We start from the raw sequence: 27430 nt of genomic DNA, 5'->3' as shown, positions 1-27430 counted from the left end.
GAGATCGAGTGTGAGAGATGGAGACAGCCGCGGAGGGAGCGAGATCGAGTGTGAGAGATGGACACAGCCGCGGAGGGAGCGAGATCGAGTGTGAGAGATGGACACAGCCACGGAGGGAGCGAGACCGAGTGTGAGAGATGGAGACAGCTGCGGAGGGAGCGACACTGAGTGTGAGAGATGGAGAAAACCGTAAAAGGGAGCGAGACCGAGTGGGAGAGATGGACACAGCTGCGGAGGGAGTGAGACCGAGTGTGAGAGATGGAGACAGCCATGGAGGGGGCAAGACCGAGTGTGAGAGACCGAGTGTGAGAGATGGAGACAGCTGCGTAGGGGTTAAGACCGAGCTAGAGAGAACAACTTTGAGAGAGACCGAATGTTAGAGAGACCGAGCGATAGAGACCGAGTGGGAAAGAGAGTTAGCCTCGGAGGGGGCGAGACCAAGTGTGAGAGATGGAGACAGCCGTGGAGGGAGCGAGACCGAGAGTAAGAGATGGAGACAGCCGCGGAGGGAGCGAGATCGAGTGTGAGAGATGGAGACAGCCACGGAGGGAGCGAGACCGAGTGTGAGAGATGGAGACAGCCGCGGAGGGAGCAAGACTGAGTGTGAGAGACTTAGTGTGAGAGATGGAGACAGCTGCGTAGGGGTCAAGACCGAGCTAGAGAGAACAACTTTGAGAGAGACCGAATGTTAGATAGACAGCCGCGGAGGGAGAGAGACCGAGCGATAGAGACCGAGTGGGAAAGAGAGACAGCCTCGGAGGGGGCGAGACCAAGTGTGAGAGATGGAGACAGCCGTGGAGGGAGTGAGACCGAGCGTGAGAGATGGAGACAGCTGTGGAGGGGGCGAGACCGAGTGTGAGAAATGGAGACAGCCGCGGAGGTGGCGAGACCGAGTGTGAGAGATGGAGACAGCCACTGAGGGAGCGAGACAGAGTTTGAAAGACCAAGTGTGAGAGATGGAGACAGCCATGGAGGGGGCGAGACCAAGTGTGAGAGATGGAGACAGCCGCGGAAGGAGCGAGACCGAGTGTGAGAGATGCAGACAGCCACGGAGTGGGCAAGACTGAGTGTTAGAGACGGAGACATCTGTGGAGGGAGCGAGACCAAGTGTGATAGAGGGGCGGAGGGGGCGAGACCGAGAGAGACAGCCACGGAGGGAGAGACCGAGCAATAGAGACCGAGTGTAAAAGAGAGACAGCCTCAGAGGGGGCGAGACCGAGTGTGAGAGAGAGACACAGCTGCGAAGGGAGCGAGACCGAATGTGAGAGATGGAGACAGCCGTGTAGGGGGCGAGACCGAGTGTTAGAGATGGAGACAGCCGTGGAGGGGGCTAGACCGAGTGTGAGAGATGGAGACAGCCGCCGAGGGAGCAAGACTGAGTGTGAGAGATGGAGACAGCCGTGGAGGGGGCTAGACCGAGTGTTAGAGATGGAGACAGCCACTGAGGGAGCAAGACTGAGTGTGAGAGATGGAGACAGCCGTGGAGGGGGCGAGACCGAGTGTGAGAGATGGAGACAGCCACTGAGGGAGCGAGACTGAGTGTGAGAGATGGAGACAGCCACTGAGGGAGCAAGACTGAGTGTGAGAGATGGAGACAGCCGCCGAGGGAGCGAGACCGAGTGTGAGAGATCAAGTGTGAGAGGTGGAGACAGCCACGGAGAGAGCGAGACCGAGTGTGAGAGATCAAGTGTGAGAGGTGGAGACAGCCGCGGAGGGAGCGAGACCGAGTGTGAGATCAAATGTGAGAGGTGGAGACAGCCGCGGAGGAGGCGAAACAGAGTGTGAGAGATGGAGACAGTTGCGGAGGGAGCGAAACCGAGTGTGAAAGATGGAGACCGTTGCGGAGGGGACGAGACTGAGTATGAGAGATGGAGACAGCCGCGGAGGGAGCGAGACCGAGTGTGAGAGATGGAGACAGCCGCGGAAGGGGCGAGACCAAGTGTGAGAGATGGAGACAGCTGCGGATGGGGCGAGACCGAGTGTGTGAGATGGAGACAGCTGCGGATGGGGCGAGACCGAGTGTGTGAGAGATCCAGTGTGAGATGGAGACAGCCGCGGGTGGGGGGGGCGAGACTGAGTGGGAAAGATGGAGACAGCCGCGGAAAGGGCGAGACTGAGTTTGAGAGACTGAGTTTGAGAGATGGAGACAGCCGGGGGGGGGGGGGGGGGTTTGGGGCAAGACCGAGTGTGAGAGAGGGAGACAGCCATGGAGGGAACGAGATTGAGTGTGAGAGATGGAGACAGCCGCGGAGGGAGCGAGATCGAGTGTGAGAGATGGAGACAGCTGCGGAGGGAGCGAGATCGAGTGTGAGAGATGGAGACAGCCGCGGAGGGAACGAGATTGAGTGTGAGAGATGGAAACAGCCGCGGAGGGAACGAGATCGAGTGTGAGAGATGGAGACAGCCGCGGAGGGAGCGAGATCGAGTGTGAGAGATGGAGACAGCCGCGGAGGGAGCGAGATCGAGTGTGAGAGATGGAGACAGCCGCGGAGGGAGCGAGATCGAGTGTGAGAGATGGAGACAGCCGCGGAGGGAGCGAGATCGAGTGTGAGAGATGGAGACAGCTGCGGAGGGAGCGACACTGAGTGTGAGAGATGGAGAAAACCGTAAAAGGGAGCGAGACCGAGTGGGAGAGATGGACACAGCTGCGGAGGGAGTGAGACCGAGTGTGAGAGATGGAGACAGCCGCCGAGGAAGCGAGACCGAGTGTGAGAGATGGAGACAGCCATGGAGGGGGCAAGACCGAGTGTGAGAGACCGAGTGTGAGAGATGGAGACAGCTGCGTAGGGGTTAAGACCGAGCTAGAGAGAACAACTTTGAGAGAGACCGAATGTTAGAGAGACCGAGCGATAGAGACCGAGTGGGAAAGAGAGTTAGCCTCGGAGGGGGCGAGACCAAGTGTGAGAGATGGAGACAGCCGTGGAGGGAGCGAGACCGAGAGTAAGAGATGGAGACAGCCGTGGAGGGAGCGAGACTGAGTGTGAGAGACTTAGTGTGAGAGATGGAGACAGCTGCGTAGGGGTCAAGACCGAGCTAGAGAGAACAACTTTGAGAGAGACCGAATGTTAGATAGACAGCCGCGGAGGGAGAGAGACCGAGCGATAGAGACCGAGTGGGAAAGAGAGACAGCCTCGGAGGGGGCGAGACCAAGTGTGAGAGATGGAGACAGCCGCGGAGGGGGCGAGACCGAGTGTGAGAGATGGAGACAGCCACGGAGGGAGCGAGACCGAGTGTGAGAGATGGAGACAGCTGCGGAGGGGGCGAGACCGAGTGTGAGAGATGGAGACAGCTGCGGAGGGGGCGAGACCGAGTGTGAGAGATGGAGACAGCCGCGGAGGGAGCGAGACCGAGTGTGAGAGATGGAGACAGCCGCGGAGGGAGCGAGGCCAAGTGTGAGAGATGGAGACAGCCGCGGAGGGGGCGAGATTGAGTGTGAGAGATGGAGACAGCCGCGGAGGGAGCGAGGCCAAGTGTGAGAGATGGAGACAGCCGCGGAGGGGGCGAGACCGAGTGTGAGAGATGGAGACAGCCGCGGAGGGAGCGAGACCGAGTGTGAGAGATGGAGACAGCCGCGGAGGGGGCGAGATTGAGTGTGAGAGATGGAGACAGCCGCGGAGGGAGCGAGACCGAGTCTGAGAAATGGAGACACCTGCGGAGGGTGCAAGATCGAGTGTGAGAGAGACAGCGGCGGAGGGGGAGAAACTGAGCGAGAGAGACAGCCACGGAGGTAGCGAGACCTAGTGTGAGAGATGGAGACAGCCGTGGAGGAGGAGAGACCAACCGAGTGTGAGAGATGGAGACAGCTGCGTAGGGGTGAAGACCGAGCTAGGGAGAACAACTTTGAGAGAGACCGAATGTTAGATAGACAGCCGCGGAGGGAGAGAGACCAAGCGATAGAGACCGAGTGGGAAAGAGAGACAGCCTCGGAGGGGGCGAGACCAAGTGTGAGAGATGGAGACAGCCGTGGAGGGAGCGAGACCGAGAGTAAGAGATGGAGACAGCCGTGGAGGGAGCGAGACCGAGCGTGAGAGATGGAGACAGCTGTGGAGGGGGCGAGACCGAGTGTGAGAAATGGAGACAGCCGCGGAGGTGGCGAGAGTGAGAGATGGAGACAGCCACTGAGGGAGCGAGACAGAGTTTGAAAGACCAAGTGTGAGAGATGGAGACAGCCATGGAGGGGGCGAGACTAAGTGTTAGAGACGGAGACATCCGTGGAGGGAGCGAGACCAAGTGTGATAGAGGGGCGGAGGGGGCGAGACCGAGAGAGACAGCCATGGAGGAGTCGAGACCGAGTGTGAGAGAGACAGCCACGGAGGGAGAGACCGAGCAATAGATACCGAGTGTAAAAGAGAGACAGCCTCAGAGGGGGCGAGACTGAGTGTGAGAGATGGAGACAGCCGCGGAGTGGGCGAGACCGAGTGTGAGAGAGAGACACAGCTGCGAAGGGAGCGAGACCGAATGTGAGAGATGGAGACAGCCGTGGAGGGGGCGAGACCGAGTGTTGGAGATGGAGACAGCCGTGGAGGGGGCGAGACCGAGTGTGAGAGATGGAGACAGCCACTGAGGGAGCGAGATTGAGTGTGAGAGATGGAGACAGCCGTGGAGGGGGCGAGACCGAGTGAGAGATGGAGACAGCCACTGAGGGAGCAAGACTGAGTGTGAGATGGAGAAAGCTGCGCAGGGGGCGAGACCGAGTGTGAGAGATGGAGACAGCCGCCGAGGGAGCGAGACTGAGTGTGAGAGATAGAGAAAGCTGCGCAGGGGGTGAGACCGAGTGTGAGAGATGGAGACAGCCGCGGAGGGAGCGAGACCGAGTGTGAAAGATGGAGACCGTTGCGGAGGGGGCGAGACTGAGTATGAGAGATGGAGACAGCCGCGGAGGGAGCGAGACCGAGTGTGAGAGATGGAGACAGCCGCGGAGGGAGTGAGACCGAGTGTGAGAGATGGAGACAGCCGCGGAAGGGGCGAGACCAAGTGTGAGAGATGGAGACAGCTGCGGATGGGGCGAGACCGAGTGTGTGAGATGGAGACAGCCGCGGAAGGGGCGAGACCAAGTGTGAGAGATGGAGACAGCCGCGGAGGGAGTGAGACCGAGTGTGAGAGATGGAGACAGCCGCGGTAGGGGCGAGACCAAGTGTGAGAGATGGAGACAGCTGCGGATGGGGCGAGACCGAGTGTGAGAGATGGAGACAGCCACGGAAGGGGCGAGACCAAGTGTGAGAGATGGAGACAGCCGCGGAGGGAGTGAGACCGAGTGTGAGAGATGGAGACAGCCGCGGAAGGGGCGAGACCAAGTGTGAGAGATGGAGACAGCTGCGGATGGGGCGAGACCGAGTGTGTGAGAGATCCAGTGTGAGATGGAGACAGCCGCGGGTGGGGGGGCGAGACTGAGTGGGAAAGATGGAGACAGCCGCGGAAAGGGCGAGACTGAGTTTGAGAGATGGAGACAGCCGGGGGGGGGGGGAAAAGGGGGCAAGACCGAGTGTGAGAGATAGAGACAGCCGCGGAGGGAGCGAGATCGAGTGTGAGAGATGGAGACCGTTGCAGAGAGAGCGAGACTGAGTGTGAGCGATGGAGACAGCCGCGGAGGGAGCGAGATCGAGTGTGAGAGATGGAGACAGCCGCGGAGGGAGCGAGATCGAGTGTGAGAGATGGAGACAGCCGCGGAGGGAGCGAGATCGAGTGTGAGAGATGGAGACAGCCGCGGAGGGAGCGAGATCGAGTGTGAGAGATTGAGACAGCCGCGGAGGGAGCGAGATCGAGTGTGAGAGATGGAGACAGCCGCGGAGGGGGCGAGATCGAGTGTGAGAGATGGAAACAGCCGCGGAGGGAACGAGATCGAGTGTGAGAGATGGAGACAGCCGCGGAGGGAGCGAGATCGAGTGTGAGAGATGGAGACAGCCGCGGAGGGAGCGAGATCGAGTGTGAGAGATGGAGACAGCCGCGGAGGGAGCGAGATCGAGTGTGAGAGATGGAGACAGCCGCGGAGGGAGCGAGATCGAGTGTGAGAGATGGACACAGCCGCGGAGGGAGCGAGATCGAGTGTGAGAGATGGAGACAGCCACGGAGGGAGCGAGACCGAGTGTGAGAGATGGAGACAGCTGCGGAGGGAGCGACACTGAGTGTGAGAGATGGAGAAAACCGTAAAAGGGAGCGAGACCGAGTGGGAGAGATGGACACAGCTGCGGAGGGAGTGAGACCGAATGTGAGAGATGGAGACAGCCGCCGAGGAAGCGAGACCGAGTGTGAGAGATGGAGACAGCCATGGAGGGGGCAAGACCGAGTGTGAGAGACCGAGTGTGAGAGATGGAGACAGCTGCGTAGGGGTTAAGACCGAGCTAGAGAGAACAACTTTGAGAGAGACCGAATGTTAGAGAGACCGAGCGATAGAGACCGAGTGGGAAAGAGAGTTAGCCTCGGAGGGGGCGAGACCAAGTGTGAGAGATGGAGACAGCCGTGGAGGGAGCGAGACCGAGAGTAAGAGATGGAGACAGCCGCGGAGGGAGCGAGATCGAGTGTGAGAGATGGAGACAGCCACGGAGGGAGCGAGACCGAGTGTGAGAGATGGAGACAGCCGCGGAGGGAGCAAGACTGAGTGTGAGAGACTTAGTGTGAGAGATGGAGACAGCTGCGTAGGGGTCAAGACCGAGCTAGAGAGAACAACTTTGAGAGAGACCGAATGTTAGATAGACAGCCGCGGAGGGAGAGAGACCGAGCGATAGAGACCGAGTGGGAAAGAGAGACAGCCTCGGAGGGGACGAGACCAAGTGTGAGAGATGGAGACAGCCGTGGAGGGAGCGAGACCGAGTGTGAGAGATGGAGACAGCTGTGGAGGGGGCGAGACCGAGTGTGAGAAATGGAGACAGCCGCGGAGGTGGCGAGACCGAGTGTGAGAGATGGAGACAGCCACTGAGGGAGCGAGACAGAGTTTGAAAGACCAAGTGTGAGAGATGGAGACAGCCATGGAGGGGGCGAGACCAAGTGTGAGAGATGGAGACAGCCACTGAGGGAGCGAGACAGAGTTTGAAAGACCAAGTGTGAGAGATGGAGACAGCCGCGGAGGGAGCGAGATCGAGTGTGAGAGATGGAGACAGCCGCGGAAGGAGCGAGACCGAGTGTGAGAGATGCAGACAGCCACGGAGTGGGCAAGACTGAGTGTTAGAGACGGAGACATCTGTGGAGGGAGCGAGACCAAGTGTGATAGAGGGGCGGAGGGGGCGAGACCGAGAGAGACAGCCACGGAGGGAGAGACCGAGCAATAGAGACCGAGTGTAAAAGAGAGACAGCCTCAGAGGGGGCGAGACCGAGTGTGAGAGAGAGACACAGCTGCGAAGGGAGCGAGACCGAATGTGAGAGATGGAGACAGCCGTGTAGGGGGCGAGACCGAGCGTTAGAGATGGAGACAGCCGTGGAGGGGGCTAGACCGAGTGTGAGAGATGGAGACAGCCGCCGAGGGAGCAAGACTGAGTGTGAGAGATGGAGACAGCCGTGGAGGGGGCTAGACCGAGTGTTAGAGATGGAGACAGCCACTGAGGGAGCAAGACTGAGTGTGAGAGATGGAGACAGCCGTGGAGGGGGCGAGACCGAGTGTGAGAGATGGAGACAGCCACTGAGGGAGCGAGACTGAGTGTGAGAGATGGAGACAGCCGCAGAGGGGGTGAGACCGAGTGTGAGAGATGGAGACAGCCGTGGAGGGGGCAAGACCAAGTATGTGACAGAAGGAGGAGGCGAGAACAACAGAGAGAGACCGAGTGTAAAAGAGAGACAGCCTCAGAGGGGGCGAGACCGAGTGTGAGAGATGGAGACAGCCGCGGAGGGAGCGAGACCGAGTGTGAGAGATGGACACAGCCGCGGAGGGAGCGAGACTGAGTGTGAGAGACTTAGTGTGAGAGATGGAGACAGCCGCGGAGGGAGCGAGATTGAGTGTGAGAGATGGAGAAAACCGTGAAAGGAGGCGAGACCGAGTGGCAGAGATGGAGACAGCCGCCGAGGGAGCGAGACCGAGTGTGAGAGATGGAGACAGCCATGGAGGAGGAGAGACCAACCGAGTGTGAGAGATGGAGACAGCTGCGTAGAGGTCAAGACCGAGCTAGAGAGAACAACTTTGAGAGAGACCGAATGTTAGATAGACAGCCGCAGAGGGAGAGAGACCGAGCGATAGAGACCGAGTGGGAAAGAGAGACAGCCTCGGAGGGGGCGAGACCAAGTGTGAGAGATGGAGACAGCCGTGGAGGGAGCGAGACCGAGCGTGAGAGATGGAGACAGCTGTGGAGGGGGCGAGACCGAGTGTGAGAGATGGAGACAGCCGCGGAGGGAGCGAGACAGAGTTTGAAAGACCAAGTGTGAGAGATGGAGACAGCCATGGAGGGGGCGAGACCAAGTGTGAGAGATGGAGACAGCCACTGAGGGAGCGAGACAGAGTTTGAAAGACCAAGTGTGAGAGATGGAGACAGCCATGGAGGGGGCGAGACCAAGTGTGAGAGATGGAGACAGCCGCGGAAGGAGCGAGACCGAGTGTGAGAGATGCAGACAGCCACGGAGTGGGCAAGACTGAGTGTTAGAGACGGAGACATCCGTGGAGGGAGCGAGACCAAGTGTGATAGAGGGGCGGAGGGGGCGAGACCGAGAGAGACAGCCATGGAGGAGTCGAGAACGAGCGAGAGAGACCGAGTGTGAGAGAGACAGCCACGTAGGGAGAGACCGAGCAATAGAGACCGAGTGTAAAAGAGAGACAGCCTCAGAGGGGGTGAGACTGAGTGTGAGAGATGGAGACAGCCGCGGAGTGGGCGAGACCGAGTGTGAGAGAGAGACACAGCTGCGAAGGGAGCGAGACCGAATGTGAGAGATGGAGACAGCCATGGAGGGGGCGAGACCGAGTGTGAGAGATGGAGACAGCCGTGGAGGGGGTGAGACCGAGTGTGAGAGATGGAGACAGCCACTGAGGGAGCAAGACTAAGTGTGAGAGATGGAGACAGCCGCCGAGGGAGCGAGACCGAGTGTGAGAGATGGAGAAAGCTGCTCAGGGGGCGAGACCGAGTGTGAGAGATGGAGACAGCCGCGGAGGGAGCGAGACCGAGTGTGAGAGATCAAGTGTGAGAGGTGGAGACAGCCACGGAGAGAGCGAGACCGAGTGTGAGAGATCAAGTGTGAGAGGTGGAGACAGCCGCGGAGGGAGCGAGACCGAGTGTTAGATCAAATGTGAGAGGTGGAGACAGCCGCGGAGGAGGCGAAACAGAGTGTGAGATGGAGACAGTTGCGGAGGGGGCGAGACAGAGTGTGAGAGATGGAGACAGCCACGGAGGGAGCGAGACCGCGTGTGAGAGATGGAGAGAGCCGCGGAGGGAGCGAGACCGAGTGTGAGAGATGGAGACAGCCGCGGAGGGAGCGAGACCGAGTGTGAGAGATGGAGACAGCCGCGGAGGGAGTGAGACCGAGTGTGAGAGATGGAGACAGCTGCGGATGGGGCGAGACCGAGTGTGTGAGATGGAGACAGCTGCGGATGGGGCGAGACCGAGTGTGTGAGAGATCCAGTGTGAGATGGAGACAGCCGCGGGTGGGGGGGGGCGAGACTGAGTGGGAAAGATGGAGACAGCCGCGGAAAGGGCGAGACTGAGTTTGAGAGATGGAGACAGCCGGGGGAAGGGGGGGGGGGGGCGAGACCGAGTGTGAGAGAGATCAAGTTTGAGAGATGGAGACCGTTGCAGAGGGAGCGAGACCGAGTGTGAAAGATAGAGACAGCTGCGGAGGGAGCGAGATCGAGTGTGAGAGATGGAGACCGTTGTAGAGAGAGCGAGACTGAGTGTGAGAGATGGAGACAGCCGCGGAGGGAACGAGATGGAGTGTGAGAGATGGAGACAGCCGCGGAGGGAGCGAGATCGAGTGTGAGAGATGGAGACAGCTGCGGAGGGGGCGAGATCGAGTGTGAGAGATGGAGACAGCCGCGGAGGGAACGAGATTGAGTGTGAGAGATGGAGACAGCCGCGGAGGGAGCGAGACCGAGTGTGAGAGATGGAGACAGACGTGGAGGGGGCGAGATCGAGTGTGAGAGATGGAGACAGCCGCGGAGGGAACGAGATTGAGTGTGAGAGATGGAGACAGCCACGGAGGGAACGAGATTGAGTGTGAGAGATGGAGACAGCCGCGGAGGGAGCGAGATTGAGTGTGAGAGATGGAGACAGCCGCGGAGGGAGCGAGACCGAGTGTGAGAGATGGAGACAGCTGCGGAGGGGGCGAGATCGAGTGTGAGAGATGGAGACAGCCGCGGAGGGAACGAGATTGAGTGTGAGAGATGGAGACAGCCGCGGAGGGAGCGAGACCGAGTGTGAGAGATGGAGACAGACGTGGAGGGGGCGAGATCGAGTGTGAGAGATGGAGACAGCCGCGGAGGGAACGAGATTGAGTGTGAGAGATGGAGACAGCCACGGAGGGAACGAGATTGAGTGTGAGAGATGGAGACAGCCGCGGAGGGAGCGAGATTGAGTGTGAGAGATGGAAACAGCCGCGGAGGGAGCGAGATCGAGTGTGAGAGATGGAGACAGCCGTGGAGGGGGCGAGACAGATGTAAACAGACGTCTCTAAAGACCACCGCAACCAAGAAAGAGAGAGCATCGGAGAACATGACAATGAGTAACTGGGGAAGCTCGGCCCAAAGAGAGGGCAGTGGTGTAATCATCTGCAGGATATATCACTATGTGTCTGTCAGGAGGTGGAGGAGCGATGCTCTGCATTATTATATCCCAGAGCTGCACGTTATGAACATGCTCAGTAGTGAGTGGTGCTGGCAGTATTATACCCCAGAGTTGCACTTTATGCACATGCTCAGTAGTGAGTGGTGCTGGCAGTATTATACCCCAGAGCTGCACTTTATGCACATGCTCAGTAGTGAGTGGTGCTGGCAGTATTATACCACAGAGCTGCACATTATGCACATGCTCAGTAGTGAGTGGTGCTTGGTGCTGGCAGTTTTATACCCCAGAGTTGCACTTTATGCACATGCTCAGTAGTGAGTGGTACTGGCAGTTTTATACCCCAGAGTTACATTTTATGCACATGCTCAGTAGTGAGTGGCGCTGGCAATTTTATACCCCAGAGTTGCATTTTATGCACATGATCAGTAGTGAGTGGTGCTGGCAATTTTATACCCCAGAGTTGCATTTTATGCACATGCTCAGTAGTGAGTGGTGCTGGCAGTATTATACCCCAGAGCTGCGCTTTATTCACATGTGCAGTAGCGTCTGGTGCTGTGCGGTTTTATACCCTAGAGCTGCACATTATGCACATGCTCAGTAGTGAGTGGTGCTGGCAGTTTTATACCCCAGAGCTGCACATTATGCACATGCTCAGTAGTGAGTGGTGCTAGCAGTTTTATACCCCAGAGTTGCACTTTATGCACATGCTCAGTAGTGAGTGGTGCTGGCAATTTTATACCCCAGAGTTGCATTTTATGCACATGCTCAGTAGTGAGTGGTGCTGGCAGTATTATACCCCAGAGTTGCACTTTATGCACATGCTCAGTAGTGAGTGGTGCTGGCAGTATTATACCCCAGAGTTGCACTTTATGCACATGCTCAGTAGTGAGTGGTGCTGGCAGTATTATACCCCAGATCTGCACTTTATGCACATGGTCAGTAGTGAGTGGTGCTGGCAGTATTATACCCCAGAGCTGCACTTTATGCAAATGCTCAGTAGTGAGTGGTGCTGGCAATTTTATACCCCAGAGTTGCACTTTATGCACATGCTCAGTAGTGAGTGGTGCTGGCAGTATTATACCCCAGAGTTGGATTTTATGCACATGCTCAGTAGTGAGTGGTGCTGGCAATTTTATACCCCAGAGTTGCACTTTATGCACATGCTCAGTAGTGAGTGGTGCTGGCAGTATTATACCCCAGAGCTGCACTTTATGCACATGGTCAGTAGTGAGTGGTGCTGGCAGTATTATACCCCAGAGTTGCACTTTATTCACATGCGCAGTAGTGTCTGGTGCTGTGCGGTTTTTTTACCCTAGAGCTGCACATCATGCACATGCTCAGTAGTGAGTGGTGCTGGCAGTTTTATACCCCAGAGCTGTACATTATGCACATGCTCAGTAGTGAGTGGTGCTGGCAGCTTTATACCCCAGAGTTGCACTTTATGCACATGCTCAGTAGTGAGTGGTGCTGGCAGTATTATACCCCAGAGCTGCACTTTATGCACATGCTCAGTAGTGAGTGGTGCTGGCAGCATTATACCCCAGAGCTGCACCTTATGCACATGCTCAGTAGTGAGTGGTGCTGGCTGTATTATACCCCAGAGCTGCACTTTATGCATGTGCTCAGTAGTGAGTGGTGCTGGCATGCTCAGTAGTGAGTGCTGCTGGCAGTATTATACCCCAGAGCTGCACTTTATGCACATGCTCAGTAGTGAGTGGTGCTGGCAGCATTATACCCCAGAGCTGCACCTTATGCACATGCTCAGTAGTGAGTGGTGCTGGCTGTATTATACCCCAGAGCTGCACTTTATGCACATGCTCAGTAGTGAGTGGTGCTGGCAGTATTAAACCCCAGAGTTGCACTTTATTCACATGCGCAGTAGCGTCTGGTGTTGTGCGGTTTTATACCCCAGAGTTGCACTTTATGCACATGCTCAGTAGTGAGTGGTGCTGGCAGTATTATACCCCAGAGTTGCACTTTATGCACATGCTCAGTAGTGAGTGCTGCTGGCAGTATTATACCCCAGAGTTGCACTTTATGCACATGCTCAGTAGTGAGTGGTGCTGGCAATTTTATACCCCAGAGTTGCACTTTATGCACATGCTCAGTAGTGAGTGGTGCTGGCAGCATTATACCCCAGAGCTGCACCTTATGCACATGCTCAGTAGTGAGTGGTGCTGGCAGTATTATACCCTAGAGCTGGACTTTATGCATGTGCTCAGTAGTGAGTGGTGCTGGCATGCTCAGTAGTGAGTGGTGCTGGCAGTATTATACCCCAGAGCTGCACTTTATGCACGTGCTCAGTAGTGAGTGGTGCTGGCAGTATTATACCCCAGAGTTGCACTTTATTCACATGCGCAGTAGCGTCTGGTGCTGTGGAGACGGGAGTCAGGGAAATTGAGGTATCGGAGGTTTGGTTTACAGTCCTGCTAATCTACGTGCTTCGCATCCTTTTAATGCTTTAAATTGAATGAGGTAAAGTAAGTGGAGTGTCTACAGGACGCCCGGCCCTTACACAAATGAGCCAGCCCCTCTCCCCAAACATCACACCTAACACGAGGCCTCTCCTGGTTGTAGAATGGGGCTTCCACGCCGCTCATACAGGAGTGATGGTCATGGAGTATGGCGGCAGAAAGAAGATCCCTCATGAGTTATGGTTTCCGACCCCAGGTTTCAGAGTCGTCATTTCACATATTTTAATGATACAACAATCACAGTATAAAAGTGCTTCTGAGAAGACATTGTACACCGAGCGGGCACGGACAGCAGTCTTAGTGTTCAGGGAGTGTCAGCCGCCCCGGCAATGACTGTTTCACCCTCCACAAATAATCAGAGAATAAATAATAGTGATCCTTCACTCTAGACCGGAGATGCAGCCAATGTCCTCCACAACGCCCACGTCTCGGCATCATGGATGTGTCTATGGTCAGCTCCTCCAGAAACAGCTACGATATCTGGAGAATATGGGAGCGGCAAGTTCCTCCATGATGAACGCACCAGGTTGGTGATAAGTACGGACTGGTGGTAAACAATTGACCAGTCCTGGGGTGTCCTCCTGCCTCTTCCCAGACATATACGTAGGTGCAGACACTTACCTTTATCTTTCCACCTCAGAACTCTACCCATAACCCTGTAAAATGTTTGTGAATGAGAAGCCCCAGGATAAAATCTACAGGACGCCATACTGTCCCTTACAGCGTCTCATGTTCGGTGCACACTGGATGTTGTCAGACTCCATATGACTGTGGCACCTGGTGCATATCCTCTTACACGAACCCCACCATCTTCTTCCTTACTTGGGCATTTGCCCAGGAAGTCGAGACATTGAGAACTTAGTAATAATGCTCCTCCTACATTGGGGAACGTGCTGAGCACCAGGTCCATCATGGAACGCAACACAACCTCATAGGACAAACATTAAAAGAGACATGATTGGAGCAGAAATGGTACACGGGCTGAAAGATCGGCATGCAATCAGGACTACAGAGCGCAGGAACGGTGCATCCGCCCCAAAGTGCACACGGGCGTAGGCTAACCATCAAGTATAAATAGTGAGGGGGACAGGAAGGGGGCAACCAGCTCCTGTCTGTCCCAACAGACTGCAGAGTATGGCCTGAAGTGAGAACACTGTGGGGACGGGGGTCTCCTATACTTTCCATTAGCACCTGGAATTCAAGAACTCGGCTCATCAAGCAGGTGGATTACACCCGTGACAGTTTTTTTTTCTTCTTATGAAATCATCTTTGGAATGGGGTGACCCCAATAATCCCCATTAACCACAGGCAGCCCCAACAATACTGTGCAGATCTCACATCATGGCACGCAGCGCCAGGTGGCTGTCTGGAGTGTGCGTTCTCTGGTGGATGAGGAGGTGGGAACTTTGGCGGAAGCTCTTTCCACATTCTGCACAGGTGTATGGCCGCTCTCCCGTGTGCACCCTCTGATGTGTCACAAGTGAAGAGTTGCGACTGAAACACTTTCCACAAACGTTACACACAAAGGGTTTCTCTCCGGTGTGGATGCGCTGGTGGATGACCAGATAGGAGCTCTGGCTGAAGCTCTTTCCGCACTCCTTACAGGTGTAGCGCTTCTCTCCACGGTGCACTCGGTGGTGCCGGTTGTAGTCAGAACTGTGGATGAAGCCCTTTCCACATTCAATGCAGATGTAAGGCTTCTCACCTGTGTGGGTCCTCTGATGGGTCACCAGGGTGGAGTTACAGCTGAAGCTCTTCCCGCAGCGCAGGCAAGTGTAGGGTTTCTCACCTGTGTGGATTCTCTGGTGAGTCACTAGCTGAGAACTTCTCCGGAAACACTTTCCACAATCAGCACAAGTAAAGGGCTTCTCGCCAGTGTGTGTCCTCTTGTGTCGCAGATACGCGGACTCGTACCGGCTAGTTTTTCCACACTCCACACAGATATATTTTTTGTCCTTTGAGTCCGTGTCCTGTAATATTTTAATCGCCTTAAATGCTTTTAAGCGTTGATCAGAAGAGTGTGAGCGCCCCCTCGGGGAGGCCAGATTGTCACCATGACCTTCGAAAGAAATACCATGTGAATCGTAGGCAAACGAGCTCTCGCCCATCTGAAAGGCGACTTCCTCCTCAATCTCAGATTCCCTGCGGGACGACTCACGCTTGCTGGCCAAGTTCTGTAGATGAGCTATGATATTAGACAGCTTACTTGCCCCTTTGGTACTGGGGCCCGCTTTGACTGATCCACTGTATGTTGATCCGTGCTTCTTTTCAGACTCAAAGAAACTTTCCTCAATTTCTTCACCAGGAGCAGATTGTGAAATATCATCATCATCATGACAATCCAATAGCACACCGCACTGCTGAATATATAGCGAGCTCTCATCTTCAGTTCCATTCATAGTCCCAAAAGAATCTACAAAAGAGGAACACATCACTAACAAAAAGCTGAGATTCATTCCTGCTCCCAGCCCTCCCTTACCACCGGCATCCCTGCAATCAGCCCTCCCTTACCACCGGCATCCCTGCAATCTGCCCTCCCTTACCATCTGCATCCCTGCTCTCAGCCCTCCCTTACCACCGGCATCCCTGCTCTCAGCCCCCCCCTTACCACCGGCATCCCTGCAATCAGCCCTCCCTTACCATCTGCATCCCTGCTCTCAGCCCCCTTTACCACCGGCATCCCTGCTCTCAGCCCCCCCCTTACCACCGGCATCCCTGCTCTCAACCCCCCCCTTACCACCGGCATCCCTGCTCTCAGCCCTCCCTTACCACTTGCATCCCTGCTCTCAGCCCCCCCTTACCACCGGCATCCCTACTCACAGCCCTCTCTTACCACCGGCATCCCTACTCTCAGCCCTCCCTTACCACCGGCATCCCTGCTCTCAGCCCCCCTTACCACCGGCATCCCTGCTCTCAGCCCCCCTTACCACCGGCATCCCTGCTCTCAGCCCCCCCTTACCACCGGCATCCCTGCTCTCAGCCCCCCCTTACCACCGGCATCCCTACTCACAGCCCCCCTTACCACCGGCATCCCTACTCACAGCCCCCCTTACCACCGGCATCTCTGCTCTCAGCCCCCCTTACCACCGGCATCCCTGCTCTCAGCCCCCCTTACCACCGGCATCCCTGCTCTCAGCCCCCCCTTACCACCGGCATCCCTACTCACAGCCCTCCCTTACCACCGGCATCCCTGCTCTCAGCCCCCCTTACCACCGGCATCCCTGCTCTCAGCCCCCCCCCCTTATCATCTGCATCCCTGCTCTCAGCCCTCCCTTACCACCGGCATCCCTGCTCTCAGCCCCCCCCCTTATCATCTGCATCCCTGCTCTCAGCCCTCCCTTACCACCGGCATCCCTACTCACAGCCCTCCCTTACCACCGGCATCCCTGCTCTCAGCCCCCCTTACCACCGGCATCCCTGCTCTCAGCCCCCCCCCTTATCATCTGCATCCCTGCTCTCAGCCCTCCCTTACCACCGGCATCCCTGCTCTCAGCCCCCCTTACCACCGGCATCCCAGCTCTCAGCCCCCCCCCCTTATCAGCTGCATCCCTGCTCTCAGCCCTCCCTTACCACCGGCATCCCTGCTCTCAGCCCCCCCTTACCACCGGCATCCCTGCTCTCAGCCCCCCCTTACCACCGGCATCCCTGCTCTCAGCCCCCCCTTACCACCGGCATCCCTACTCACAGCCCCCCTTACCACCGGCATCCCTGCTCTCAGCCCCCCTTACCACCGGCATCCCTGCTCTCAGCCCCCCTTACCACCGGCATCCCTGCTCTCAGCCCCCCCCTTACCATCTGCATCCCTGCTCTCAGCCCTCCCTTACCACCGGCATCCCTGCTCTCAGCCCCCCCTTACCACCGGCATCCCTGCTCTCAGCCCCCCCTTACCACCGGCATCCCTACTCACAGCCCTCCCTTACCACCGGCATCCCTGCTCTCAGCCCCCCTTACCACCGGCATCCCTGCTCTCAGCCCTCCCCCTTATCATCTGCATCCCTGCTCTCAGCCCTCCCTTACCACCGGCATCCCTGCTCTCAGCCCCCCCTTACCACCGGCATCCCTGCTCTCAGCCCTCCCTTACCACCGGCATCCCTGCTCTCAGCCCCCCCTTACCACCCGCATCCCTAGAACGGAGCCGTAATCCATTTTGGCTATCATTGAGGTGCTGTTAGATTGATCTTGCATTTAACAACTGTTCTGTAAATAACCTACTTAGACCGGAATATCACTCACAATTGCATTTCCCATTAAGTACATTTATCTGAAAACAGGATATGTGAACAGCATTTTAAAGTGCCGCCTATGCACACGGGGGACGTGGGAATTGCCAGCAGAGGTGAGATCAATAGACAAATTCTTACAAAAAATAAATAAAAATCTTCCAATGAATGAAGGTGTAGACTCTCATCCCATCTTACCCATGTCTGGTACCCACACCTGCCCCCTTGTCCCTCCTCTCCCTGTACACATCTGGTACGCGCACCTGACCCTCAATCCTCCCCATAGACGTCTGTTACTTGAATCTGCCCCTCATTCCTATTTGTACAGATCTGGTATCCGCACCAGCCCCTCATTTCCGCCAGTTCTGTACATGTCTGGTACCCACCTGCCCCTCATTTCCACCCTACCTATCTGGTGCCCACCTCAATCCTCTTCGTAGCTGCCCGCAGCTGCCCTTCATTCCTCCCTGTACACGTCTGGTACCTGCCTCTCATTCTGCCCTGTACACGTCTGGTACCTGCTCCTGCCCCTCATTCCTCCCGGTACACGTTCGGTACTTGCACCTGCCCCTCATTCCTCCCCGTACATGTCTGGTACCTGCCCCTGCTTTTCATTCCTCCCCGCACATGCCTGGTAACTGCCCCTCATTCCTCCCCATAGATGTCTGGTACCTGCTCCTCAATTCTTCCCATACACGTCTGGTATCTGCCCCTCATTCCTCCCCGTACACATCTGGTAACTGTCCATCATTCCTCCCTGTACACGTCTGTTACCTGCCTCTCATTCCTCCCCGTACATGTCTGGTACCTGCCCCTCATTCCTCCCAGTACATGTCTGCTACCTGCCCCTCATTCCTCCACGTACATGTCTGCTACCTGCCCCTCATTCCTCCACGTACATGTCTGCTACCTGCCCCTCATTCCTCCCTGACACATCTGGTAACTGCCCCTCATTCCTCCCCGTACATGTCTGGTACCTGCTCCTCATTCCTCCACGTACACGGTCTGGTACCTGATCCTCATTCCTCCACGTACACATCTGGTACCTGCCCCTCATTCCTCCCAGTACATGTCTGGTACCTGCCCCTCATTCCTCCCCGTACACATCTGCTACCTGCTCCTCATTCCTCCACGTACACGGTCTGGTACCTGCCCCTCATTCCTCCCCGTACACGTCTGCTACCTGCCCCTCATTCCTCCACGTACACGGTCTGGTACCTGCCCCTCATTCCTCCCTGACACATCTGGTACCTGCTCCTCATTCCTCCCCGTACACATCTGGTACCTGCTCCTCATTCCTCCCCGTACACATCTGGTACCTGCTCCTCATTCCTCCACGTACACGGTCTGGTACCTGCCCCTCATTCCTCCCTGACACATCTGGTACCTGCCCCTCATTCCTCCCCGTACACATCTGGTACCTGCTCCTGCTTCTCATTTCTCCCATACACATCTGGTAACTGCCCCTCATTCCTCCCAGTACATGTCTGGTACCTGCCCCTCATTCCTCCCAGTACATGTCTGGTACCTACCCCTCATTCCTCCCATACACATTTGGTACCTGCCCCTCATTCCTCCCCGTACACATCTGGTACCTGCCCCTGCTTCTCATTTCTCCCATACACATCTGGTAACTGCCCCTCATTCCTCCCAGTACATGTCTGGTACCTGCCCCTCATTCCTCCCAGTACATGTCTGGTACCTACCCCTCATTCCTCCCATACACATTTGGTACCTGCCCCTCATTCCTCCCCGTACACATCTGGTACCTGCTCCTCATTCCTCCACGTACACGGTCTGGTACCTGCCCCTCATTCCTGCCAGTACATGTCTGGTACCTGCCCCTCATTCCTCCCAGCACATGTCTGGTACCTGCCCCTCATTCCTCCCAGTACATGTCTGGTACCTGCCCCTCATTCCTCCCATACACATCTGGTACCTGCCCCTCATTCCTCCCATACACATCTGGTACCTGCCCCTCATTCCTCCCCGTACACATCTGGTACCTGCTCCTCATTCCTCCACGTACACGGTCTGGTACCTGCCCCTCATTCCTCCCAGTACATGTCTGGTACCTGCCCCTCATTCCTCCACGTACACGGTCTGGTACCTGCCCCTGCTTCTCATTTCTCCCAGTACACATCTGGTAACTGTCCATCATTCCTCCCCGTACACATCTGGTACCTGCCCCTCATTCCTCCCAGTACATGTCTGGTACCTGCCCCTCATTCCTCCCAGTACATGTCTGGTACCTGCCCCTCATTCCTCCCCGTACACGTCTGCTACCTGCCCCTCATTCCTCCACGTACACAGTCTGGTACCTGCCCCTCATTCCTCCATGACACATCTGCTACCTGCCCCTCATTCCTCCCCGTACACATCTGGTACCTGCCCCTCATTCCTCCCCGTACACGTCTGCTACCTGCCCCTCATTCCTCCACGTACACGTCTGGTACCTGCCCCTCATTCCTCCACGTACACGTCTGCTACCTGCCCCTCATTCCTCCACGTACACGGTCTCATACCTGCCCCTCATTCCTCCCATACACATCTGGTACCTGCCCCTCATTCCTCCACGTACACAGTCTGGTACCTGCCCCTCATTCCTCCATGACACATCTGCTACCTGCCCCTCATTCCTCCCCGTACACATCTGGTACCTGCCCCTCATTCCTCCCCGTACACATCTGGTACCTGCCCCTCATTCCTCCACGTACACGTCTGGTACCTGCCCCTCATTCCTCCCCGTACACGTCTGGTACCTGCCCCTCATTCCTCCCTGACACATCTGGTACCTGCCCCTCATTCCTCCCCGTACATGTCTGGTACTTGCCCCTCATTCCTCCCTGACACATCTGGTACCTGCCCCTCATTCCTCCCCGTACACGTCTGGTATCTGCCCCTCATTCCTCCCTGTACATGTCTGGTGTTGAATATATTGAGACCTTTAGAAGGATATTACTAAACTAGATGGTGGCCCGATTCTAACGCATCGGGTATTCTAGAATATGCATGTCCACGTAGTATATTGCCCAGCCACGTAGTATATTGCCCAGCCACGTAGTATATTGCCCAACCATGTAATATTGCTCAACCATGTAATATTGCCCAGCCACGTAGTATATTGTGCACACGTAGTATATTGCAGACACGTAGTATATTGCACAGACACGTAGTATATTGCACAGACACGTAGTATATTGCACAGACACGTAGTATATTGCACAGACACGTAGTATATTGCACAGACACGTAGTATATTGCCCAGCCACGTAGTATATTGCCTAGCCACGTAGTATATTGCCCAGCCACGTAGTATATTGCCCAGCCACATAGTATATTGCCCAGCCACGTAGTATATTGCCCAGCCACGTAGTATATTGCCCAACCATGTAATATTGCCCAGCCACGTAGTATATTGCCCAGCCACGTAGTATATTGCAGACACGTAGTATATTGCACAGACACGTAGTATATTGCCCAACCATGTAATATTGCCCAGCCACGTAGTATATTGCACAGACACGTAGTATATTGCACAGACACGTAGTATATTGCCTAGCCACGTAGTATATTGCCCAGCCACGTAGTATATGGCCCAGCCACGTAGTATATGGCCCAGCCACGTAGTATATGGCCCAGCCACGTAGTATATTGCCCAACCATGTAATATTGCCCAACCACGTAGTTATTTGCACAGCCACATAGTATATTGCCCAGCCATGTAGTATATTGCCCAGCCACGTAGTATATTGCCCAACCACGTAATATTGCTCAGCCACGTAGTATATTGCCTAGCCACGTAGTATATTGCCCAGCCACGTAGTATATTGCCCAGACACGTAGTATATTGCACAACCACGTAGTATATTGCCCAGCCACGTAGTATATTGCCCAGCCACGTAGTATATTGCCCAGCCACGTAGTATATTGCCTAGCCACGTAGTATATTGCACAGACACGTAGTATATTGCCCAACCATGTAATATTGCCCAACCACGTAGTATATTGCCCAGCCACGTAGTATATTGCCCAGTCACGTAGTATATTGCCCAGCCACGTAGTATATTGCCCAACCATGTAATATTGCCTAGCCACGTAGTATATTACCCAGCCACGTAGTATATTGCCCAGCCACGTAGTATATTGCCCAGCCACGTAGTATATTGCACAGCCACGTAGTATATTGCCCAGCCACGTAGTATATTGCCCAGCCACGTAGTATATTGCCTAGCCACGTAGTATATTGCACAGACACGTAGTATATTGCCCAGCCACGTAGTATATGGCCCAGCCACGTAGTATATTGCCCAACCATGTAATATTGGCCAACCACGTAATTATTTGCACAGCCACGTAGTATATTGCCCAGCCATGTAGTATATTGCCCAGCCACGTAGTATATTGCCCAACCATGTAATATTGCTCAGCCACGTAGTATATTGCCTAGCCACGTAGTATATTGCCCAACCATGTAATATTGCCCAACCACGTAGTATATTGCACAGCCACGTAGTATATTGCCCAGCCACGTAGTATATTGCCCAGCCACGTAGTATATTGCCCAGCCACGTAGTATATTGCACAGACACGTAGTATATTGCACAGACACGTAGTATATTGCCTAGCCACGTAGTATATTGCCCAGCCACGTAGTATATGGCCCAGCCACGTAGTATATGGCCCAGCCACGTAGTATATTGCCCAACCATGTAATATTGCCCAACCACGTAGTTATTTGCACAGCCACGTAGTATATTGCCCAGCCATGTAGTATATTGCCCAGCCACGTAGTATATTGCCCAACCATGTAATATTGCTCAGCCACGTAGTATATTGCCTAGCCACGTAGTATATTGCCCAACCATGTAATATTGCCCAACCACGTAGTATATTGCCCAGCCACGTAGTATATTGCCCAGTCACGTAGTATATTGCCCAGCGACGTAGTATATTGCCCAGCCACGTAGTATATTGCCCAGTCACGTAGTATATTGCCCAGCGACGTAGTATATTGCCCAGCCACGTAGTATATTGCCCAGCCACGTAGTATATTGCCCAACCATGTAATATTGCCCAGCCACGTAGTATATTGCCCAGTCACGTAGTATATTGCCCAGGCATGTAGTATATTGCCTAGCCACGTAGTATATTGCACAGACACGTAATATATTGCCCAGCCACGTAGTATATTGCCCAGCCACGTAGTATATTGCCCAGCCACGTAGTATATTGCCCAACCATGTAATATTGCCCAGCCACGTAGTATATTGCCCAGCCACGTAGTATATTGCCTAGCCACGTAGTATATTGCACAGACACGTAGTATATTGCACAGACACGTAGTATATTGCACAGACACGTAGTATATTTCCCAGTGACGTAGTATATTTCCCAGTGACGTAGTATACAGCACAGAGCCACGTAGTATATTGCCCAGTCACGTAGTATATTGCCCAGTGACGTAATATATTGCCCAGTGACGTAGTATACAGCACAGAGCCACGTAGTATATTGCCCAGTGACGTAATATATTGCCCAGTGACGTAGTATACAGCACAGAGCCACGTAGTATATTGGCCAGTCACATATATTGCCCAGCCACGTAGTATATTGCCCAGCCTGGTTTGTCACAGGTTAAAAAATAAACATATACTCACCATTCCGAGGGAGCCCTTGTAGTCCACGGCAGCTTCCGTTCCCAGGGTTTGTATGAGAGCGCAGGACCAGTGATGATGTCGCGGTCAAATGACCGTGACGTCATGGCAGGTCCTTCTGCCACCAGAACCTGCAACGGAAGATGGCGGCCGGCGTGAGCGGCTCAGCGGACAACGGAGGGTGAGTATAGCAGGTTTTTTTTATTTATTATTTTTAACATTCCGGACTGTGCCTGTCGCTGATTGGTCGCGGCAGCCATGACAGGCAGCTGCCGAGACCAATCAGCGAATGAATAACCGTGACAGAAAGACAGACAGAAGTGACCCTTAGACAATTATATAGGAGATGGGAAACTGAGAACAGCAGAAGTAGTTTACAAAAAGGACTAAACAAAGATCAAAACTACAATCTTCAAAGTAGATTCCTGGAATGTGTCCTTTCTGGTGACAATCCTAGAATGTTAGCGTTGGAAGGGACCTCCAGGGTCATCGGAACCTCCAGGGTCATCGGAACCTCCAGGGTCATCGGAACCTCCAGGTCATCGGAACCTCCAGGGTCCTCGTGTCCAACCCCCTGCTCACAGCAGGAGTCACTAAACCATCTCAGACAGGTGTCTGTCCAGCCTCTGTGTGAAGACTTCCATTGAAGGAGAACTCACCACCTCTCGTGGCCGCCTGTTCCACTCATTGATCACCTCACTGTCAAAAGTTTTTTCTAATATCTAATCTACATCTTCTCCCTTTCAGTTTCCTTCCATTGCTTCTCGTGTTTCTATGTGTAAATGAGAATAGCGATGATTCCTCTACACTGTGACAGCCCTTCAGATATTTGTACACAGCTATTAAGTCTCCTCTTAGACTTCTTTTTTTGCAGCTAAACATTCCCAGATCCTTTAGCCCCTTCACCCCAAACCTATTTGCACCTTCATGACCGGGCCAAATGTTACAATTCTGACCACTGTCCCTTTATGAGGTTATAACTCTGGCGCTTGATCGGTGATTCTGACACTGTTTTCTCATCACATATTGTTCTTCATGATACTGGTAACATTTTTTCGATATGACTTGCATTTGTGAAAATATCAGAAATTTGGCAAAAATTTAGCAATTTTCAAACTTATGCCCTTAAATCAGAGTTAATTCACACAAAATAGTTAATAACATTTCCCACATGTCAATCCCTAATCCTCTCCAAACAACAATAGAGGCAGCCGTGGATTGCACCTAACTCTGCCTATGCAACTCGGCACAGCCTGAGAAACTAACTAGCCTGAAGATAGAAAATAAGCCTACCTTGCCTCAGAGAAATACCCCAAAAGAAAAGGCAGCCCCCCACATATAATGACAGTGAGTTAAGATGAAAAGACGAACGTAGAGATGAAATAGATTCAGCAAAGTGAGGCCCGACTTTCTTAACAGAGCGAGGACAGAAAAGGTAACTTTGCGGTCTACACAAAACCCTAAAGAAAACCACGCAAAGGGGGCAAAAAGACCCTCCGTACCGAACTAACGGCACGGAGGTACACCCTTTGCGTCCCAGAGCTTCCAGCAAAAAATTAGACAAGCTGGACAGAAAAAATAGCAAACAAATAGCAAAGAAGAACATAGCTATGCAGAGCAGCAGGCCACAGGAATGAGCCAGGGAAAAGCAAGTCCAACACTGGAACATTGACAGGAAGCCAGGATCAAAGCATTAGGTGGAGTTAAGTAGAGAAGCACCTAACGACCTCACCAGATCACCTGAGGGAGGAAACTCAGAAGCCGCAGTACCACTTCCCTCCACCAACAGAAGCTCACAGAGAGAATCAGCCGAAGTACCACTTGTGACCACAGAAGGGAGCTCTGCCACAGAATTCACAACAGTACCCCCCCCTTGAGGAGGGGTCACCGAACCCTCACCAGAGCCCCCAGGCCGACCAGGATGAGCCACATGAAAGGCACGAACAAGATCGGGAGCATGGACATCAGAGGCAAAAACCCAGGAATTATCTTCCTGAGCATAACCCTTCAATTTAACCAGATACTGGAGTTTCCGTCTAGAAACACGAGAATCCAAAATCTTCTCCACAATATACTCCAATTCCCCCTCCACCAAAACCGGGGCAGGAGGATCAACAGATGGAACCATAGGTGCTACGTATCTCCGCAACAATGACCTATGGAATACGTTATGTATGGAAAAAGAATCTGGAAGGGTCAGACGAAAAGACACAGGATTAAGAACCTCAGAAATCCTATACGGACCAATGAAACGAGGTTTAAACTTAGGAGAGGAAACCTTCATAGGAATATGACGAGAATATAACCAAACCAGATCCCCAACACGAAGTCGGGGACCCACACGGCGTCTGCGATTAGCGAAACGTTGAGCCTTCTCCTGGGACAAGGTCAAATTGTCCACTACATGAGTCCAAATCTGCTGCAACCTGTCCACCACAGTATCCACACCAGGACAGTCTGAAGACTCAACCTGTCCTGAAGAGAAACGAGGATGGAACCCAGAATTGCAGAAAAATGGCGAAACCAAGGTAGCCGAGCTGGCCCGATTATTAAGGGCGAACTCAGCCAAAGGCAAAAAGGACACCCAGTCATCCTGATCGGCAGAAACAAAGCATCTCAGATATGTTTCCAAGGTCTGATTGGTTCGTTCGGTCTGGCCATTAGTCTGAGGATGGAAAGCCGAGGAAAAAGACAAGTCAATGCCCATCCTACCACAAAAGGCTCGCCAAAACCTTGAAACAAACTGGGAACCTCTGTCAGAAACGATATTCTCTGGAATGCCATGTAAACGAACCACATGCTGGAAGAACAATGGCACCAAATCAGAGGAGGAAGGCATTTTAGACAAGGGTACCAAATGGACCATCTTAGAAAAGCGATCACAGACCACCCAAATGACTGACATCTTTTGAGAAATGGGAAGATCAGAAATAAAATCCATAGAGATATGTGTCCAAGGCCTCTTCGGGACCGGCAAGGGCAAAAGCAACCCACTGGCACGAGAACAGCAGGGCTTAGCCCGAGCACAAATCCCACAGGACTGCACAAAAGTACGCACATCCCGCGACAGAGACGGCCACCAAAAGGATCTAGCCACTAACTCTCTGGTACCAAAGATTCCAGGATGACCAGCCAACACCGAACAATGAACCTCAGAGATAACTTTATTGGTCCACTTATCAGGAACAAACAGTCTCTCCGCTGGACAACGATCAGGTTTATTAGCCTGAAATTTTTGCAGCACCCGCCGCAAATCAGGGGAGATGGCAGACACAATTACTCCTTCCTTGAGGATACCCGCCGGCTCAGACAAACCCGGAGAGTCGGGCACAAAACTCCTAGACAGAGCATCCGCCTTCACATTTTTAGAGCCCGGAAGGTACGAAATCACAAAGTCAAAACGGGCAAAAAACAGCGACCAACGAGCCGGTCTAGGATTCAACCGCTTAGCAGACTCAAGATAAGTCAAGTTCTTATGATCAGTCAATACCACCACGCGATGCTTAGCTCCTTCAAGCCAATGACGCCACTCCTCGAATGCCCACTTCATGGCCAGCAACTCTCGGTTGCCCACATCATAATTTCGCTCAGCAGGCGAAAACTTCCTGGAAAAAAAAAGCGCATGGTTTCATCACTGAGCAATCAGAACCTCTCTGCGACAAAACAGCCCCTGCTCCAATCTCAGAAGCATCAACCTCGACCTGGAACGGAAGAGAAACATCTGGTTGACACAACACAGGGGCAGAAGAAAAACGACGCTTCAACTCTTGAAAAGCTTCCACAGCAGCAGAAGACCAATTGACCAAATCAGCACCCTTCTTGGTCAAATCGGTCAATGGTTTGGCAATACTAGAAAAATTGCAGATGAAGCGACGATAAAAATTAGCAAAGCCCAGGAACTTTTGCAGACTTTTCAGAGATGTCGGCTGAGTCCAATCATGGATGGCTTGGACCTTAACAGGATCCATCTCGATAGTAGAAGGGGAAAAGATGAACCCCAAAAATGAAACCTTCTGCATACCAAAGAGACACTTTGATCCCTTCACAAACAAAGAATTAGCACGCAGGACCTGAAAAACTGTTCTGACCTGCTTCACATGAGACTCCCAATCATCCAAGAAGATCAAAATGTCATCCAAGTACACAATCAGGAATTTATCCAGGTACTCTCGGAAGATGTCATGCATAAAGGACTGAAACGCTGATGGAGCATTGGCAAGTCCGAATGGCATCACTAGATACTCAAAATGACCCTCGGGCGTATTAAATGCAGTTTTCCATTCATCGCCTTGCTTAATTCGCACCAGATTATACGCACCACGAAGATCTATCTTGGTGAACCAACTAGCCCCCTTAATCCGAGAAAACAAATCAGATAACAATGGCAAGGG

At 54.0% G+C, this 27430-nt stretch overlaps 1 protein-coding gene across 6 annotated transcripts in view; it reads right to left on the bottom strand.

Annotated features, from left to right (window-relative positions):
• Positions 1–13359: 13359 nt before the first annotated feature.
• Positions 13360–27430, bottom strand: part of LOC138641585 (zinc finger protein 664-like) — a 41455-nt gene continuing 27384 nt past the window's right edge. For 4 of the 6 annotated variants that reach the window (XM_069729075.1, XM_069729078.1, XM_069729079.1 and 1 more), the window contains exon 3: positions 13360–15575. In XM_069729075.1, coding sequence (XP_069585176.1) covers positions 14497–15575 — 1079 coding nt within the window. In that variant the 3' untranslated portion in view covers positions 13360–14496. Of the gene's footprint in view, positions 15597–27430 lie in introns of all 6 variants that reach the window. The other 2 variants (XM_069729073.1, XM_069729074.1) reach the window with 1 other exon arrangement.

Source organism: Ranitomeya imitator, chromosome 6 (assembly GCF_032444005.1).
Source record: "Ranitomeya imitator isolate aRanImi1 chromosome 6, aRanImi1.pri, whole genome shotgun sequence".
Classification (NCBI taxonomy): Eukaryota; Metazoa; Chordata; class Amphibia; order Anura; family Dendrobatidae; genus Ranitomeya; species Ranitomeya imitator.
The sequence above is the reverse complement of the archived record's forward strand: the minus strand, read 5'-3'. Positions and strand labels throughout refer to the sequence as shown.